This window comes from Halictus rubicundus, unplaced genomic scaffold, assembly GCF_050948215.1.
Source record: "Halictus rubicundus isolate RS-2024b unplaced genomic scaffold, iyHalRubi1_principal scaffold0028, whole genome shotgun sequence".
Taxonomy (NCBI): domain Eukaryota; kingdom Metazoa; phylum Arthropoda; class Insecta; order Hymenoptera; family Halictidae; genus Halictus; species Halictus rubicundus.
Genome location: NW_027488569.1, coordinates 1,722,412 through 1,742,373, shown reverse-complemented (window position 1 = coordinate 1,742,373; position 19,962 = coordinate 1,722,412). Strand labels below are relative to the sequence as shown.

Genomic DNA, 19,962 nt, shown 5'->3' with positions numbered 1-19,962 from the left:
AGAGCACGCCGACCACCGACAAACATACATTGTATACGCGGCGGCGACCGTCCTCGGAAAGCCGCAGAGAAACACGTGAAGATCGGCTCCGGGGACGGTCGCCATCTGTTAAACAATCGACTGACGCGAGGGAGAATTGGTCGGTCGAAGGCATGCGATCGACACTCGCTCGCGAACGTCGGTACAGGACGGTCGACGGTCCACCGACGAATAAAGAAGTACGCCAACGTAACACCAGTCTCCGTCATTACACCCGACACCCACAGGTTTAAACATTTGTTTCAATAATAAATATTTATTTGTTTAAACAATTGTTTAAATAATAAAAATGTATTTGTTTAAACAACCGTTTAAGTAATAAAAATGTATTTGTTTAAACAATTGTTTAAATAATAAAAATGTATTTGTTTAAACAATTGTTTAAATAATAAAAATGTATTTGTTTAAACAATTGTATAAATAATAAAAATGTATTGGTTTAAACATTTGTTTCAATAATAAAAATTTATTTGTTTAAACAATTGTTTAAGTAATAAAAATGTATCGGTTGAAAGATCTGATTAAATAATAAAAATTCATTTATTAAACAGTCATTTAAATAATAAACATTTACCTATGTAAACATCTGTTTAAATAATACAAATCTATTTGCTTAAACAATCGTTTAAATAATGAACATGTATGTGTTTAAACATTCGTTTAAATAATACAAATTCATTGGTTTAAACAATCGTTTAATTAATAAATAGTGTTTGAATATTAATGGGAGTCACTATACCATAGTACGCACTTGCATATTACAACGTAAGTATTATGACTTGGCAACGTCGCTCGGTCTTTTATCCGAACTTCGAATACAATTTCGAATAAAAGATACATTTGATTTTCATTTATTCCTCATGCTCGTCTCGAATAAAAAATCGAATAAATCATCTTCCCTACATCGACCATCCGAATAAATCTCAAGGCCACGCAAAAATCGTACGTCGAAAATCAAAGATACATTCTGAGTTGCGAGTATCTGCCGAAATTGACCGTCGAATACATGGGGGCGCTGCTAAAAACTATCGAATAAAAATCAAAGATACTTTGCAACTCATCAGCTGTATCTTCGAATAAATTCTCTCAAATAAAAAATCTCGCCGCTAGAGGCGTCGAATACGCATAGCCGTTGCTCCGCAATTCGGATGACCCACGGACGACAAATGAAAATCGTGAAAAGTATCCGACGGATAAACTGTGGTGAATATGTATCCGAGAGAAACGAGTTCGAATAAAAGATAGATTTCATTTATTTGTATTCGAAATTTTAAAATAAATTTTTGCCCAACTCTGGTGGGTAGTCTCATTTTTTCACGAATTTTCCAATTTCCGACCAACTTTTCCAAACTTTCTTTGCGTAAAAAGCTGATACGGACTACAACGAACATTAAAAAAAAAATTAGCCAAATCGGTCCAGCCGTTCTCACGTGATGTCGTGACCAACGAACAGCATTTGATTTTTATTATATTGTTACGAGCCAGGGCTATGAGCAGCGCGAGAGGCCGGCGAGGGGATTTTTACCCCAGGAATATGGTTTCAATTGTTAGTTAGGTACGCGGACGCACCCGATGCGTAATCGAGGAGCCGCTAGGATAGTTGACGTCGAGGACGCACCTGATGCGAAATCAGGGAACCTCTGGGAGGTTGGTGTCAAACGCAGACGCACCCGATGCGAAATCGAGGAGCTACTAGGAGGATGAAACTTCGTGCACGCACCCGATGCGAAATCGAGGAGTCACTAGGGAACACGCGGCGAACCCGATACGAAAGGAGGTTGTATAAGAGCAGCGCGGACGCACCTGATGCGAAATCAGGGAGCTGCTAGGATGCGGAAGAACCCAATGCGAAATCGGGGATCCGCCTAGGATGGTATAATTTCGTGGACGCACTCAATGCGAAATCGAGGAGCCACTAGGTTGGAGAAATCTTCGTTGAATCGAATTTAAGTATTAGTAAGCCTCGTAACTTCTATATAATTTAATTGATACAATCCGAGCGGTTAGATTGTATCGTGTGGGAACGTTCAATTATTATATTAGGATTTTAGGCAATAATTAAGGGTACGCGAGTTAACAAACAAGACAATTTATTCTGAATTGAAATTACTACAAGTGTTGTTGTTTGTGTCGCGAATGAATATAATAAATGTACAATTAGAGGAATTGTTTACCTATGTTGCACGGTGTTGACGCACTGGCAATGCGAGGTTAGATGGCGATTGTTGAATGCCAAATAGAATATATACCGAACTAACGGAATCTATAAGGTTATGAATTGATTCGAAAGGGACTTTAACCCGATCTCACTAGACTTGACTCTGTAACGCGACGTGACTGCACGATTACTATAACGTTACGGAACCGTTTCTGAATCTCAACTGAACCGCTTCTCGACTAACCGAAGAGGATGAAAACGAATGGGTTTATATACCTTGAAAATGAAAGGGGTACTCTGTTTAAGATTTGATATCGCGTAGGGTCACAGTCACATTTTTTGTCACTTCTAATGAAAAGCAGGGCTCAGTTAGATTTTCGTTGAAAGGGGTTAATGAAGGTTATCCGGGCTATTTCCTATCAGAATATTGATTAACGGATGCCAGAAGGGAGTGTTTAGAGATTTTGGTATAAAGAAGGCATACAGTATCTTTCGTTAATAAAAGGGGCCTGTTGGGACGCTTTTCGTTCTCAGAAAAGAGATTAGAAATTCTAATCGAAATAAACGTGGAGAACGTCTCCATACGTAACAATATAAAAATAAGAAGAACAAGAAGAAGAAGATTACAGATACTTGACGTGCAATATACACAGTATTACTACCCTATAGAAATCATGTTTAGTTTCATATTTATCTTTTGTTTTTTCAGATGTTAAGTGAAATAGCACAAAATTAATAATGAATCGTGAAACACCAAAAAAGATACACACAAAAATAGCAATTACTACTGGTACAAAAAGTTAATGAAGTTCAAGGGCCATGGATTAATTTTTACATCTAATAATATGTACTGTAATTTTGCAGTTTATCTAATTAATATTAAAATTTCTTACTTGACCGGAAATAGGCGTTGGGTGTGTTACTTTTCGTGAATGATCCAATGGTTCCACTGGTGGTACATAGTACGATGGAAACGGTGGTTCTTCTGAAAATAGCAAATTATATGTTTAGTATAATAACATCGCTAAAGTAAAGTCCACAAAATTAAACAAATAATTTAGTATTCTAAATTACCTGTGTATAATTGATATGATTTGAAATAGTTTAGTAACTAAAAACCGAGAAGTTCACATTTCGAACTCAACAAAAGTTGGAAAATTATTATCGGAAGAGCGTTTAATAGATATACAGAGAGTTCGATTGCAGGTGGGAGAAAATTTAAGAGGTGGTTCTCCATGACAATATAAGACGAAAATAAATAATAAAAAAATTGCAATTTCGGCTTTATTTTTTAGTTAATAACATTCACAATCAGCCTAAAATGCGGCAACCCGGCCAACAGAGGAATACGTTGCGTACATCATAGAGGCGCTCGACAGTCACGTCTCAAGTGGCAGATACATCCTTACCTTACGTGCATCAAACGCGAATTAGTGTTGCGCGATCCCGGTACGCATTTACGAACCTAATGGATATATGGAAACAATTTTATAGTGATCACGAATAAATTACTTCTGTGAGCCCGATTTTAAAGTGAAAGAACATTCACCCCTTCTACTCGATAATTTCATAGGTCGGATAATAGAAATGCCCTATTGAATTTTAACGAGTAGGCAGGTTCAATGTCTTCCGACGGTTAATTTGCGAAACCTCAAAGCATTTTCACCTCGCTGGGACCCCAAATGAGACCCAAGGTAAAATGTATCTGGCACTTGATACGCGCTTGTCGCGCGCCTCTTGACCTACGCAACGTACACCTGCGTTGGTCGAGTTGCCGCATTTTAGTCTGATTTTTAATTGTTAATATCTAAAAAATGATGCCGAAATCGCAATTTTTTATTCTTCATTTTCGTCTTACATTATCTTAAAGAACCTCTTCTTAAATTTTCTCCCACCTGTAGTCGAACACCCTATATAAAGATACAGTCGGTGTACAAAATATTCGTATACCTTTTAGAAACAAATAACTTTTTTAATATTGGACCAAACGGGTTGAATTTTTTTTTTTTTTTTTGAGATATTAGAAGGATTAATTTGCTAAGTAATGCATAAATAATTTTTTTTTTAAATTACTATTCGTCGTAATTGCGAAGAAAAATGTAGAAGGCACGATTTATAAGTTTTTTGTCTGTGTTTTTAAACAAAATTTGAAAGGTACCTTATGTAGATTTAAGTAAGTTATACAGTGTCCACCACGAGCTCCGTATAGAAGTTGTAGGGTTTAAGAAACTACATAATATGGTATAAATGATATTCTTGCAAGTGGAAGCGTAGAGAAGATATAGAGGTCAGCTTTGTAGTTTTAAATGGAATGTCCAATTTTTTATGCTCGATTTCGATAGATTGGCGTATTCTGAGAATAAAAGTATTAAAGTGTATTTGTCCTAAAACTTACCGTTGCTGAGATATTTGACTATATTCATGAAGAATGTTCTTCATGAAATGCCTACCAATGTTTACATTTGACGTAGTGAGCATAGCCTTGAATACGTTTCATAATGAAAGAAATAGAAGCCAACCTCTATATCTTCTCTGCGCCTGCACTTGCAAGAATATCATTTATACATGGCCACCATTATTTCGTAAACAGAACGGATGTAAACAAATAGAGGACAGTAAACATCATAACTTTCAGATAACCACTGCCAATAGTCACAATCTTTTCTGCTCTCTTGTGTAGTGAGTGTTAGACGTCAGGTATGCAAAGGAGAGGAAGAAATTCATGCTATTGATGAAGCATTTGGAAATTATACCTTAGCTCGCAAACTACGCAGCAATTGAAATCACGAATCGAAGACGCTTTTCACCGTGTGCAGGTTATACCGAACATTTACGAAAAAATTCGCAAAAATTTGGAAGAAAGACTAAGGATCTGTTTGCGTAATAATGGTGGCCATATCGAAGCCGGTGATCAAGCACGACTATTAAGAGCGATAAACCTTGATGGTTCTATTCTATGGCAAAGAACGAGGAACCCGAGGAACGGAAGACAAAAATATTTAACATTTAATATCAAATATTTAATATTTTAGTTGAAATATATTGTTTTATAAGAGAACGGTTGAGTTGCGACCTACGGTTCCTTTGACAAGTTTGGTCCCCATGGCGAGTAGAATGCGATACAAGCATAAAAAAATTTGACCTTGAATTGCAAGGTCAAAGTCAATTTTGCTGCAATGTCTTTTAACAAATCTCCACCGATCCGAAGGAGTACAACCATCTGCCAAAACCATGACACTAAATTTTGTTACACCCTGTACGTGCAAGATTGTATCGGAGAAAGACATTTTTTCAGCCTTTCTGTCACTATCCGTGAGTAGTCATAGGTTTATGACTTAGAGACGGATAGTGACTCTTGGGTTTCCAGCGTGCACTGTGTATTCCAAATGCAACGTTCGGCGAGAACCTCAGATTTCGTCTAATTTTCAGTCGCCAGAACCGCGCAACTGACTTATAACGAGTATTCACTGTACGACCACTAGCAATTTAAAAAAATTATTTATGTATTACTTATTAATTTAATCCTTCTAACATCTCCCAAAACTTCAAGCCCTTTAGTCCAATTTTAGGAAAGTTATTTGTTAAAGAGTGTACGAATACTTTGTACACCGACTGGAAATTAACATATATGTATCAACAAATTTTGAATTGATTAAAGATAAAAAAAAGTACTGCCGCTAGTGTAATAGTTGTCAAAGCCAATGTTAAAATGTCATTCCAAAGGTTTCATGCCAAAAGCGTGACCGATTATACACATATGAAAGGTGTGTTCAAAATGAAGTTGCAGCTTACCTTCACCTGCTTGAATTTCCGATCGAGTTATACCTATTTTAATGTTTCGAACGGTAGACTTACCTTCCTCAAAAGGAAGTTTCTCAATATTGAACACATCTACATCGGCCTTTTTCTGATTGATTTTCATTATATTGGTTGACTCCGTAGTCACTGAAGTTCTGTTTTGGAAGACTAGTACAGGTTTCCATACTTTTTTCTCATCCAACACATCTATGTCGTAATCGAGATTAGGAACGACAGCACCTAAATTCTCAGTTGTCGAGACATTGTTATCCACCCCGATTTCTACACTGGGGATGTTCGATTCGGTAGTGGTAATAACTCTCATCGGAGGTTCCTCCAAAGTCCGTTGAACCTTCTTCTTCACAACTAGATGCATGTCAGGAATTCTTCGATTGGTACTTGTAGTCTTCAAAACGTCAGATGCATTACCGGAATTTCCTTCATGATGCAGTGTTTCAAGGTTTCCCGTTGGAACATTCGGACGTTGACTGGAAATGTTTGATATATCAGGACTCGGTGGCACGAAGAAACGATCTGGTTGCTGTGCATTGGAATTTGATGTATCCAGAGTAGCTTGCGAAGGTACGTGAAATGGTGGTTGAAGATCTGTTGCTGGCTTAGCTGGATAGTTTGAATTTGTTTGAGATTGATCATAATACGGCGGCTGAAGGTCAGAAGCCGGTATGTAATAATTGCCTTCTTCTGATAAATTTGTTGAACCATTTGTTGGAGGTACCAACGACCGACTTGGAGAGGGGTAATATGGCGGCTGAATATTCATCGACGGCACTATTACGCGATGGTACCTTGTGTCTGTTAAGTTATTAACAAAGTGACGAATTTTAAAAGCAAACATTAATAATTGCAATGTGCGAAATGTATGTATAATATAATAATTACTTGTTTTATAATTTTCTAAATTTTACTTGATATATTAGGCCATTCCATGAATTGTGTCGTTTCGCCATGACAACTTTAAGTATAAAATAATAATGTTTACATTTACTTTCCATCATTGATGTGTTCGCAATCGTTTTCGATGACGTTCTACTATCTATCTATTCACGTCTTTATTTCATTTTTAGCCAAAAACAAAACTTCTGTCTTAAGTAGGGTTGTTAATACTTCAATATCAAACGTTACTTTGAGTAGACACTAAATCTTGGTTTATCAAATACAAATACTCATCTTTTGACTTTATCTAAATGGAAAATATCGACTTAAGTGCTTAAAATGCACATTTTACTCCAATACGAAGATACTTTTTGAAAAACACTAAGAGAAAATTTTTTAATATACATAAGTAGGATGGAAAATAACGCGAGTTATGGGATGACCTAATACAGGGTGTCCGTCTATAAATGTCCGAGCAAATATGTCGAAACTGGTTGAAGTTACAAAAAAGTATCATGATATAAGACAAATTTGCACGGTTTTAAGTCTGCTATAATGTGCAAGTAATATATTTTTTACACATTTATGAAGTAGGAGTCATTTACAGTCAAAATCATATGAGATAAAACATGATATTATTCATTGTTTACAAGATAATCGGCATCTGAAGAAGTATCGAAGAAGTAAACTGGACTGTAAATATGTTTGAATTTGATTTGGAATATCACAGAGTAACTTCAACTATAGTTACGAAATATTTGAACAGACATTTATAGACGGACACCCTGTATAGAATTAATCATTAGAATTGTCTAATTACACATATATTTTATATGATTTTGCTATTAATTAATAATGATTACCAGATCCCGCTAGATCGCCAGAACTGTCTGAATGTGAATTCATTCGATGGTGCTTAGAAGTACGACGCCCATATTCATACAAGGAAGCATTTTTAACTCCAGTCAAACAATTGATAGGATTGCGACACGGCGGTTGGAGCTCCATAGACGGTAGTGGAAAATCGGTAGATTGAGAATCGATGTAAATATTCTTATCGTTCCCATCAAATTGATTTGAATTTGGATGATCATTTGGTCCATATGGTTTTGTGTTAGAGTGGCTTGGGTGAACATGAATTCCTTTTGTAATGAAATGGTACCGTGTGCCATTTACATTTATTTGTGTATTGCTAGGAGGAGTGGTTCTCGTTGGATCAAATGAAGCATCTTTAACTCCTACGAATGTAAATGGAACACATTACATAACAGGAGCAAGTAATTTAACAGAAGACTTTCAAATATGTTACTTTTTCTACCTGGCGGGTATTTTCCGTTTGCATGGTGAAAAATGTTGGTCTTCGATGCCCACTGATTCAGTTTTAAATTTGCCTCTTTATCAGCAGTGCTTTGATATATATTGATCCAAGGTCCTGATTCCCGAAAATTGTCCTCGCTAGGGGTACCTAAGAAATTAAATTTCCGCTGATGCTACATTGTTTTCAGTTCTCGTAGTTTTACGAAAATAAAAACGAAATTAAATCCATCCAGTTTTTCTTTACGTACATTTACCTTTCTCTTTTTTCGGAGTGGTAATCCAAGTTAGGGATTCCCCCAAGGGTAGGGATATATGGATATGTGGAATTCACCCGGGCCCCCGGACACCCTGGTATTGCGGTCCGGGGGCTCGGGTATACCCACTAAATCCACTCCGGTGATCTACCTTAGGCTCATGGGAAGAGGGGCCAAAATCTCGAAACTCAAGACCACTGGCCCCCCTCCCCTTTATGTATATTTTACCTGTGTGCGTGCGACTGCGAAAACGATTTTTTTACAGAACAAAGATCTGCGTTTGTATAATATATTACAAGAAACCTAATTACGAGTGAATCATAAACTTACCTTCGACACATTTTGTAAGAACCCATAAGGAACTGATTCATCTGTTACCCTTTTATTATTCATACTGAATATGCGATCTACCAGGCTTAAGCAGTAGAAATTAAATTAACGCTACTCATGCAATAATTCCACAATCATGTTAGAATGAAGATCTTGAATGCAAAATTCAGGCAACCAACAAGACCGGTTAAAAATTAAAGGCAGATGTTGATATACCAGTTAATATTGTATTGAAGATGAACTATACGACTAGAACATTCATTTAAAAATTACCTTGATCCCATGGTCTATTTTGTGGTTGAGGCGATGGTCCTTGATGACTCGAACTACTAGGAACCATCAGAGTCCAGCTTGTCCTGTTTCGCGTCGTCTGTCTGTTACCATTCGGTCTCAAGTCCTCGGGTAATTTTCGAGTGTTGTCCACGTAAATATTTTCACCTGGTGGCGAAATTGATCCGGAACGACTCCTGCTGTACTCTTTCTTATTAGATGTAAAGACATGTTCGGTTCCTCGGTTCGGCAACAAATTTCCTTCATCGAATCTAACGTGACTTATCGAAGAATCTTCTGTTTGATCGAATGGTCTTCGTTGCGTTTGTTCATCGGACTCGTCGTCCACTGGGTAATGTGAAGTGGAATGAGGTTTGCCATAATGATAATTGTGATATTCTGAACTGGAATGCGAACTGCCACTGGGAACAGAATGTCTGGACTCTTCTGGTTGACTAGGAACACGAGTATTTGAAGGATCTTCTTCTTGATCGAATGGTTTTTGTTGCGTTTGTTGGTCGGAATCGTCGTACTCGGGGTAATGTGGAGTAGAGTGAGGCTTGCCATAAAGAGAATGACGGTGTCCTGAACTGGAATGCCAACTTCCGCTGGGATCAAAATAGCTAGATCCTTCAGATTGAGTAGAAGCATCATGATGTCTATGCTGTCCAGAATTGGAATGCCAACTGCTGTCGGAAGTGGGTTGTTTGGGTCCTTGGGGTTGAGAGGAGTCGTACGGAGGAGCCGGTTGTTGACTTTCAGTGCGTTTGTTAGAGTCGTATATTGATGCATGTGGATAATGGTGATGATTATGATGGTGATGCTGGTGATGGTGATACGTCTCATCACGGTTTTCACTGTGTTGCCATTGTGCGGTTGGTGAACCTGAATTTTCTGCAAGATCCCAGCGAAATCGTTAATCCGGATTACGAGAAGGAACATTACGATTGTAATTATCACCCTGACCATATTGACCTGGAAGATTGGGCGGTACAGCAGTTGACCACGTGTTGGGTGCCCAATGCAGTTTCCACGTATGGGTGGAAGCATCAGAATCTGTTTCTGGAGGCTTTGCGGTGGTCCAAGTATTCGACATCCAGTTTGGACGCCATGTTGGACGCAAGGCTTCCCAGTCTGTATTTGGACGACTTGTCGTCGCCTTAGATGTCCAATTATATTGGCGACCATGATCCCATTTTCCTGAGTCCGAAGAACCAACCGATGACCATGGTCTAGCGGTTGTTGTCTTCTCTGCAAGTAATATTAAACGTTTATTTCGCTACATCAATGATGTATTTTAGTATAATGCTATCTATAGAATGCAGTGACTCGCGTAATTGTTCAAACATCCTTTAAATTAGAGCAATTTTTTTTAAACAGGTTCAAAATAACATCAGTTTTTCTGCGAAGTTAGAACGATTAGCATTTAGTAGGTTTAGTCGAATAAAGACTTAAAAAACTGCATCTGGTCACAATGGCGAAGAAAATAGTAAAAGTTGCTCGACAATTTTTAAAACATCAGAAACTTAATGTTTGTAAGTATACTTTCATTAGCATTTTATAATCTAGAATTAGCATTCTTATGTATAACATTGGATATAAGGTTTTCTTTCATATTTTCGTTTTATTTCGAGGCACGTGCACGATTATGTTCTGTCTCGCCAACATGGCCAAGTGGACTGTAGTAGTAGGATTTTGTCTATACGTATATCTCCACGCAATCAAATTTTGTAAAAACTTTAACAGCTTATATCTCAATAACTATTTGTTTGCGACATATGGTTCCTTTTAAACTTTTTCTCCTCTCGATGAGTAAAAGGCGTTGATGTAAAAAAGCTGTAGAAACAATTTTCTTTATTACAGTTTTGTCTGTTGAGGCTTTCGGGTGTAAGCTGTGTCCTAAAGGAAGAAATTTTCCAACGTTTCGGAAGCATAATGTGTGTCGGATTTGTACTCCACTTATACAGGGTCATCCGTTTTTAAACGGCCAAACGTCAACCAGCTATAGAGGACCCCAAACGAAACAACTTTCACCCCTAACACTTTTTTTGATTCGGTCTTGATTTTTAGATAATTGCAAAAACCCGTCATTTTTTGCGTTCACTTAAGATTAAATATATTAGGACTGCAATTATGTATCTTGATGATTTTTCCTTTGTTTGATTTAAAATAAATAGGGGCATCTTTTTTTATTAAGTCAACTTTTTTGTATGACCTTTGGATCTTGGTTTTTTGACATGGGGCACGCCGTGGAGACTGCATGAAATAACTTCGAATCAAAAAAAGTGTTAGGGGTGAAAGTTGTTCCATTTGGGGTCCTCTATAGCTGGTTGACGTTTGGCCGTTTAAAAACGGTTGACTCTGTATAGTGGGGTTTGCTCATTGTTCCGGTTCGGTAAGCACCAATCAGAGTTGTAACCGTATCGATTACATATCGATCGGGCGGCGTGTCGCATGAGCGACGCGGACCCCCACCACGACGTTCCTGGTCGCCCTGCCATCCTTGTCTTAATGAAGGATCGCAGGATCCCACAATAATTAGCGTGCGCGCGCATCGATCCCCACGCGATACGGATCGAATGAGGTCGACGCGTGACGAAACTGGGACACTCTACGTCTGGGCGCGATCTAGTTAGGATCTCGCGAAATTCGGGCTGTCCGGTACGCAGCGAGCGAGTCAAACCGACTCAGGAGCGATACAGTCAAACCGACTGCGTTCCTTCGTCTCGTGCTAACCTCAAACTGAGGAGGTGTCGTGCAAACCGTACGACACGGGCCCATAAAATCCTACAGGCGGCAATCAGCGGCCGTAGCTAATAATTAAAGATTGGTCTATTAATCAAAGAATAACTACAACGAGACGAAGGCAAGTGTATCGTTCCCGAGTCGAATTATTGACAACGGACAGTTGATTCTCTCGCGTGTTTCGGAATACTTTCGTGCGGGAATTCGCGATACGGTTCGTAACTCGCGATACGTTTCATGAAGAGTCAGTACGGTTAACGTCTTTCCACCGACACCGGAAAGCCTCCGGACCCACTGAATAGTGACGACGGAGGCGATCCTCAGGGTCGGCTGTATGACCGACGCCTCGTACGTGTCGTCATTTGGGCACTTTTCTTGAGTAATCAGCGAGTGCGCTCGTATGCTACGACGACTCACGTTCGTTCGGGAGAATCACGACGAAAACGCGTAACCTCCGAGACAGCGTGACGTGAGCAACGTACGACAATCGTGTAAGAAAGGGACCCAGACGTGGAGCCAGAACAGGGCTCGTGTAAATGCCTACGCGGTGGCACGATTATATGAAGTCGCGATAGATTAGGCGCGAATTACGAACAGCGTAAATCCGGTAAACACCACATAACGATTATTGTACACATATCAAACGCCAGAATATATCTTACTTCTACCTCCAACATCGTCTCCGAATGATTCAAAGGTAGTTAGAACCTCTCCGTCTTCCAGTGCCTGGAGGCACGAACCTTATCTTACAAGTTTTTCCCTCGCACGCATTCCTCGTGAGGAGGCGACAGCGTGCGCGTGGTCGGCGTTCGTCCACGACCTCGCGTGGAGGCGCGGCCCGTTGGGGACGGGTTCCGTATTGCCTAGTTCATTCCACCAACACCGTAGTGTACTCGAATCCACTGAATAGTGATGACGGGGCAGTCCTCAGGGTTGGCCGTGTGAGCAAAGGTCTTGTACGAGTCGTCATTCGTGCATACTCCCCGAAATCTCGGCTTTGTGTACGGGTGTTACGACGACCCCAGTCGTCCGGCGGAGTCGCGACGACAAGGATTTGGTGCGGTCAAAATCGCTCCTCCAATACCGGAGATCATTCTGACCCACTGCGAAGTGATCACGGATGGGTTCCAACCTCAGGGTTGGCTGAGCGATCGTAGCCTTGCACGAGTCGGCATACGTGTGCGCCTCCCGAGAAATCGGCAGCGTGTACGTGTGTTGCGACGGTCCTCGATATAGCGGGCGAGATCGCTCGAACGCATCGGGACGATCGCGAATAAAGGTACGGCGATAAACAATAGAAGAAATAAAACGGTTACAGAGTAGACTTTTAATTGGGCGGCCGAACTGAGGTTTGCCGGTCGGCGTGAAGGGCCTAAGGAACTATTATTGATGACAGAATTCATTTTTGGTCATGAATAACTGTCATTAACAACGAGAATCGTTTTCGGTTACTAGTAACCATTACCGCTGATGAGAATTATTTGTTTGTCACCGTTATCGACGATTCGGTTTTGTTTAGGTTACGACGTAACCAATATCAACGGCGGACTTTTATTTTGGTTACTTTCAATCGTCGTATATTTTTAATCTGTCTACCCACGGTGTAAAATTAATCGTAGAGTTCATATATATTTAAGGGGGCTGTCTCATGTGAGCGGGTAAAAAAATCGTTTTGTATTAGCCTATTTTTAAAAAGTGTAGTACCTTATAGAAATTCATTAAAAAGACAAAGTTACGACGATTCCAGGAAAACAATGCTCCGGAGTAGCAGTGTCGATACACTTTTATAAGTGTTACGTCCTAGGAAAGACGGATGCTGATTTAGATGAACTGGTCGAAGTTTTGAACCTACCTGCATTCACCGGCTTCGGTTCAGGGAATTGAGAATTAGAGAAATAACAATGAAAACAGTCTAATAATGTTATCAAATTTTTGTTTATTTAAAAAAATTAATAAAATGGTTATATAATATATAAACGTATGTGGGATCAGGACCCCCAGACCAAAAGTATGTAGGAGATCGGGGAGAACGGGAGGGTTCCGTGGGTGAGCGCGTTAGTCGATCGGCTACCACCAGTGAGGCCGTGGGTTCGATTCCCGCGGCGGCGGTGCCCTCGTTTTTCCCGAGATCCTACAATTGGGGGCTCGTCCGGGATTGGGGGAACACCGATCGCCGCACGATGGCGCTGTGAGAAAAACTGCGAATTTGTGAGTTGTGTTACGAGTTGTTACGAGTTGTTACGAGTTGACGAGAAATTACGACGAGTTGTGTTGGTGGCTCTGTGTATGGCCACAACACGAAAGAGAAACGATGAGACGACGCTGTGACGGACATTCGAGGGCGAATGTCGTCGCAGGATGGCCGAGTGTGGGATCAGGACCCCCAGACCAAAAGTATGTAGGAGATCGGGAAGAACGGGAGGGTTCCGTGGGTGAGCGCGTTAAGGTCGCCCCAAACAAGACGGGCAAGATGCCGAAGTTGTTCGAACGGCCGAAGTCGCTGTCCATAAGGACCGAGCGTACTGACATGCCACTTGAGAGGCACTCGAAGGTCCTCGCAACAAAGGCCAAGTGCCGAAAACCGCAGAACTGTTTACTCCCCTCTACACCCCCGAGATGCCTATGCTGGAGCGTGTTGCCCACGGGCAACCCACAGACATGATTGAGCAGCGTTAGAAATCTCTGCGGATACGGACGCAGTCACGGTGCAGAATTTACTGGAAAAATTCAATATTCGTGTATATCGCGATATGAAATACATTCCTTTTGCATAGAATGCGTATGATACTAAATGCGTATGTATATGAGGATGGAAATTGTTATTAATAATCATATAATAATAATTTCTATGCATAAACAATTTTGCAAGGCAAAAATTAAAAAATTGCAGCCAGGTAAGACCGGCGAAGGACGCGGCGTTCGGCGATTCAGGTAGCTAATTGCAAGTGCACCGACTGATCGACCGCTATTCACCGGCAAGCTTGGAAAAACCAATGTCCTTTGTACTATGGATGGCATTAACCTTTACTGTACACTCGGAGTGTACAACACCCTAACAACAGTTTAGGTAAAATATGTAAATGACCTTCCCCGTGCTCTTCTTTTCACTACGTGAAAATTTTTATTTTAGGACAGACGCTGTCGACCCTCACTTCAAAATGTCTAAAGAATATCCAGCAACTTAATGGACACAAAACAATAAATAGTTCGGAAAAAAACGGAATTTCAAACAGGAAGAATCGTAAAATGTGGCCATATTTTTTCAAATTTTTTAACACTTGAACCGATGGTAAAATTTGCAAAACAAAGATATTAGTAATATTTTTGCATTAAGAAATCACATTCGAATATAAAATGATAAATTATTTAAAAAGAACAGTCTTTTGCGATGGTGATTAAAAAAAGAAAATGTTTTTTATCTTTAATAATAACTGTGGTATAAAATGTGTTGTGTAGGCAGAGTTTTCGTAAAACTCATCCCAAATAGCAAACTTTGATGGTCCGTATCCTTTAAACAATTTCGAAGATTACAAAATGATGGCTCAATCTTTCAGTTTCATCCAAATTCGAAACATGGTCCCCAAAAAAAGATTTAATTCACATGGAATGACCCCTTTCCTAATTTTGATATTTCCTTAAAAAAATTGTGTAATTCACGTATAACATAAGGATGTGTGATGCTGTTTCACCAAGCGACAGGCACAATTCTTATCCCCATGATGTTGTAGAGGAGAGATACCGATAGTTTACCTAAGGAGCTGTGGAGCCCCTAAAAACATTTTTTTTGTGCCATGCACAGCAGGGAACGTGTCAACGTGCTCTCGAAAGGCCATCTGGACGTTCAAAGTTATGGCCCCAACGACGTCGGGGCGACCCCGGAAAGATTTCGAGCACGAAGACCAATTCCTGACCGGCAAATTTCTAGCCCGTGTTCTTGAATCTGGCCGCCCAAACAACTTCGGCATCTTGCCCGTCTTGTTTGGGGCGACCTTTAGTCGATCGGCTACCACCAGTGAGGTCGTGGGTTCGATTCCCGCGGCGGCGGTGCCCTCGTTTTTCCCGAGATCCTACACGTACATACATGGAAAGATAAAGGAATGAAATATAAAAAAAAATAATTTGATTAGATTTAACCACTTCGCGACCACGGACGAGTTATCTCGCGACGAAATACCGTGCGTACGATAACCACAGACGAGTTATCTCGCGACGCAATGTCGCTTGCGCTGTGCCACATACGAGTTATCTCGCGACGCAATGTCGCTTGCACTACGCCACAGACGAGTTATCTCGCGAACAAGTTTCGTTTATAGGTTGGTCGCGACATAACTCGTCTGTGGTTATCGTACGCACGGTATTTCGTCGCGAGATAACTCGTCCGTGGTCGCGAAGTGGTTAATTGTGGGGTTTGTCTTCAGAAGAAGAAGAAGAAAAAGTATGAAATCCTATGTAACTTGTTGGCGATTTGATTGATTGCCTTCTCAGCTATACGGAGCGCCTCCTCATACAACGCTTTAGGGTCTATTCATACTTGCCGGAGACGAATGCTAGTATGGATACTACCACGATTTCTATATTCATACGCACCGGAACCCTAGCAAGGCCACTTGAGAGGCGCTTAAGATGCTCGCAACAAAGTCTAAGAACCGCACACAGCGGAGGGTGCTACCTAACACCAGAACAGTTTACTCCCTCTACACCCCGGGGATGCCTATGCATCCGCAGAGAGCTGGGCATCCGGTGACAATCCGGTGTAGGTCATCCGGCAAGCCGTTGGGCATCCGATCTCTGTGGATGCTGTCCGGCCGCCGGATGCCACGACAGCAACCGAACAAAATCCATTTTCGAAGTATAGAAGAGAATATTGTTCATCTAAATTGTAATGTTAAGAAGTAATAGTTCAAACTATAATCTAATTTAACGCTGGAACAATAAAACTCAGCTTCACAAATTAAGTTTAGCATTGTTAAATTATATCTTCTATCTTATAAGTGATTATAAGCTAAAACTCCGGAGAACAAGTTTAAAATGATTAGAATTCATTGGTTGCAAGGTGTGTTCAAAAGGTGGTGGGAATAGTGGAAAATTGGAAAAGTGGAAGTATACGTACAACATTTGGTTCGCAAGCATCTACGGTTATAAATCTTAGTACGCTAACGGTGTACAAGCTTCAACATGTGCTGCATTTGGTGGCTTAAAAATGACGAAATTGGTAGGTTCATTCAGAAGGATTTTTGATTTATGACGTCCATGGTCGATTCGTCGTCGATAGGGATTTTTATACCTGGCCTTGGTAGCTCGCTTGTCGCGTCGTACGTAAGGTCTTACGACCCAACAAAAACAAAAAAAACCATTTTAATTTCGCCATTTTTACAGTGCCACCATTTTTGGGGAGTCTATCATTAGGTCTGCGTAAGCTCATCTCAGCCGCGCCTGTAGTCCCACTGTTTCGGCTTCGACGTCACACGCTACATAGTATGTGTGACCGCTGTAGCCAATATTTGGACTGTAGCCGAAAATACGTGTGAAACGAGGCCTGTCCCTTGCTCTCTGATCCAATCGGCCGCGCATTCGTACCTATGCTCTAGCCAACGAGACCGAGGCAGTGAAGCACCAGCGTGCGTACTTTGCTAATTATCTTGTAAGGGTAACTTCAACTCTGTCGCACTCGAGTGGCTATGTTTACGTCTACTGCCTCGTCTCATTGGACAAGAGATAGATACGCCATCGCATTCTTGCCACGGAACCTTCCATCTAATCATTTTTAGGTCATTATGGACAAGAATTCAGAAGTTTTCCATATACATTTTTTTGTGTCGTAAGACAAAACGATGCAATTGATGTGGAATTAATTCTTTTTATCCTACAAATTATCATGTAATTGAGTCATTCCACGCGATATCGGACACTTTTGGGAGTATTGTTTCAGATTTCTTCCACTTTCACTTGGACCACAACATATTTCAATGTCATAAAAATTCGATACATAGTCCCCAAAAAATGATCGAATTCACATGGCATGATCCCCTTCCTAATGTGGATACTTCCTAAAAAAAAACAACTATTCTCGTTTTTACAATATATGTATAATTTACGTTAATATTGTAGAGACTGGTTCAATAACACGCGGTAGGAAAGTCGCTTGGGATGTATACACGGTGTTTATTATTTCGGTGATGATACAACGTTTGACAGGAGTGGTCCTGAACGGCAGCGAGCAACCAACTGAACTCGGTAGACTTTTTGGCGCTATTTATAATAGTCTAACCGCGCAGAGAAAGGTACCAGGTATGTCCATAACGAGATCACGCCGGTGTCTCGGGAAAAACCCTGGTACCCTTCGGTATACAAAAGGGAGCGGTGTGGCGGCAGCCGGGGCGCTACAATATATTAGGATGTGTGATGCTGTTTCACGAAGAGGCAGGAACGATTCCTATCTCCATAATGTTGTAGAGGAGAGACACTGATAGTTTACCTAAGGAGCTGTAGAGCCCCGAAAAAACCTTTTTTTTTTGTTGTGCCACGCACAGCAGGGAACTATCAACGCGCTCTCGAAAGGCCATCTGGTAATGATCAACCGCTTGCCGGACTCGAGCTAAACGGCGGCCGGATGGAATAGTCCAACAGCCGGAACGAAGGCATCCGATCTTCGACAGATTTTCGGCAACCCGGCACTTGGACCTAGAGTCCGTACGTAAAACCATCCGGTCCCGGCAAATATGAATAGACCCTTACAGCGCCGTATTCCGGCCAGCCCCTTTTTATTTTTGATTAAGGATTTTTTCTTAATTGGCATTTACATTAATAGATGATTAGTTAAACTATGAAATTAAGAGAAGTTGAAGTCTAGCAGTAATTAGTTTTGAGATGTTCGTTAAAATAACGATCGTTATCGTCTTTTAATTGCGCTCGACTGACTGGACCTGGGGAGAAGCTGCCCTTTCTATAGGCCAATTTTTCTTTGTTCTCTATTTCTAGGAAATTTTTTATTGCTTCATAATTCTTGGTAATCGTTTTTCTTAAGAAATCACATTACTGCGCCATGGCTGGGATTTGGTTTCAGCATTTTCTCATTATTTCATGGTTCTTAGTAATTGTTCTTCCTAGGAAATCATGTTACTGTGCCATGGCTAGGATTTGGTTTCAGCGGTTGTTCGCAGATTCTTCGATTTAGGTATCAGTAATTTCATGTTTTTCCTGGGAAGTTATGTTATTGCATGATGGTTTAATGGCTAGGATTTTGTTTCACCGGATGTTCGTGGATTCTTCGATTTAAATATCGTCAATTTTTCTAGGGAATCTGCAGTCATCTAGGGGTTTGATTTCTTTATTTCAACGAATGCTTATTAAGCTGCTATCTTTGATTTAGATATTGGAAATTCTTCTAGGAAGTTTGTCATCATCTAGTGGCGTATCGATTTCTTTGTATTGTGACGTGGCAAAATTTGCCCGCGTCCTCCCTCAGCGGATACTAAGAGACCGGGCCCCCTTTGGCGCCGCCACTGCGATATCGGCACTCGCGAGCGCTCTCCCAAGGAACGCCGAAGGCACCTTGAGGAGGGGCTAATGCGTTTTGAACGCCGCGCCACTTGGCGCGACGCGAATTTCAGGACCGTAGCTGGGTCCCGGGGGGACCCGGCCCCCTTTTTCCTACTCCCAGGAGCGCGGGAAACTTCGAGGAGAGGCGCTCAGGGGACGGCATCGGACGAAATCCCGAGGAGAATATCATCGGGGAGGAACCGAGCCCGGGTTCACCAGCCCGGAGGTGCCGTCGAGGGAAAGTCGGACCGGAGACCACGAACTTCTCCACCCTCGTCGCTGCTTCATCCCGGATAAGCAATACGGATCCGACGCGGGAGTGGCTCAAGATCTTCCTCCGCGGGAAACTATGAATTCACGGAAGACAACCCCGTTGATCCGGGTGCCGGATGCCGTGGGCCCCGGTCCGCAGGGCGCGGCCCTGACGCGCGAGCGTCGCGCGAGAGTAGGAAAATTAGGAAAGTGGGGGACGCCTCGCTTCCGCGTTAGCCGGCCGGCGCAAAGTGGGTCACTGTGTCGTTGGCGAGTATCGTGGTGCCATCTTAACGATTGTGTATCAAAAGTAACATTTTGCGCCGTAGTACAACACTTAGAGGGCAGCTGCCGAAACACCTGCGA

The 19,962-nt window shown here is 41.2% G+C and overlaps 1 protein-coding gene across 5 annotated transcripts in view; it reads right to left on the bottom strand.

Annotated features, from left to right (window-relative positions):
* Window positions 1-19,962, bottom strand: part of LOC143363221 (uncharacterized) — a 327,991-nt gene that overhangs the window by 212,904 nt on the left and 95,125 nt on the right. For 4 of the 5 annotated variants that reach the window (XM_076803819.1, XM_076803820.1, XM_076803822.1 and 1 more), the window contains exons 6-11: window positions 10,036-10,311; window positions 9,064-9,954; window positions 8,208-8,354; window positions 7,753-8,127; window positions 6,053-6,808; window positions 3,091-3,182 (exon numbers count right to left, since the gene is read on the bottom strand). In XM_076803819.1, the coding sequence (XP_076659934.1) occupies window positions 3,091-3,182; window positions 6,053-6,808; window positions 7,753-8,127; window positions 8,208-8,354; window positions 9,064-9,954; window positions 10,036-10,311 (2,537 nt within the window). The remainder of the gene's footprint in view (window positions 1-3,090; window positions 3,183-6,052; window positions 6,809-7,752; window positions 8,128-8,207; window positions 8,355-9,063; window positions 9,955-10,035; window positions 10,312-19,962) is intronic. The other variant, XM_076803823.1, reaches the window with a different exon arrangement.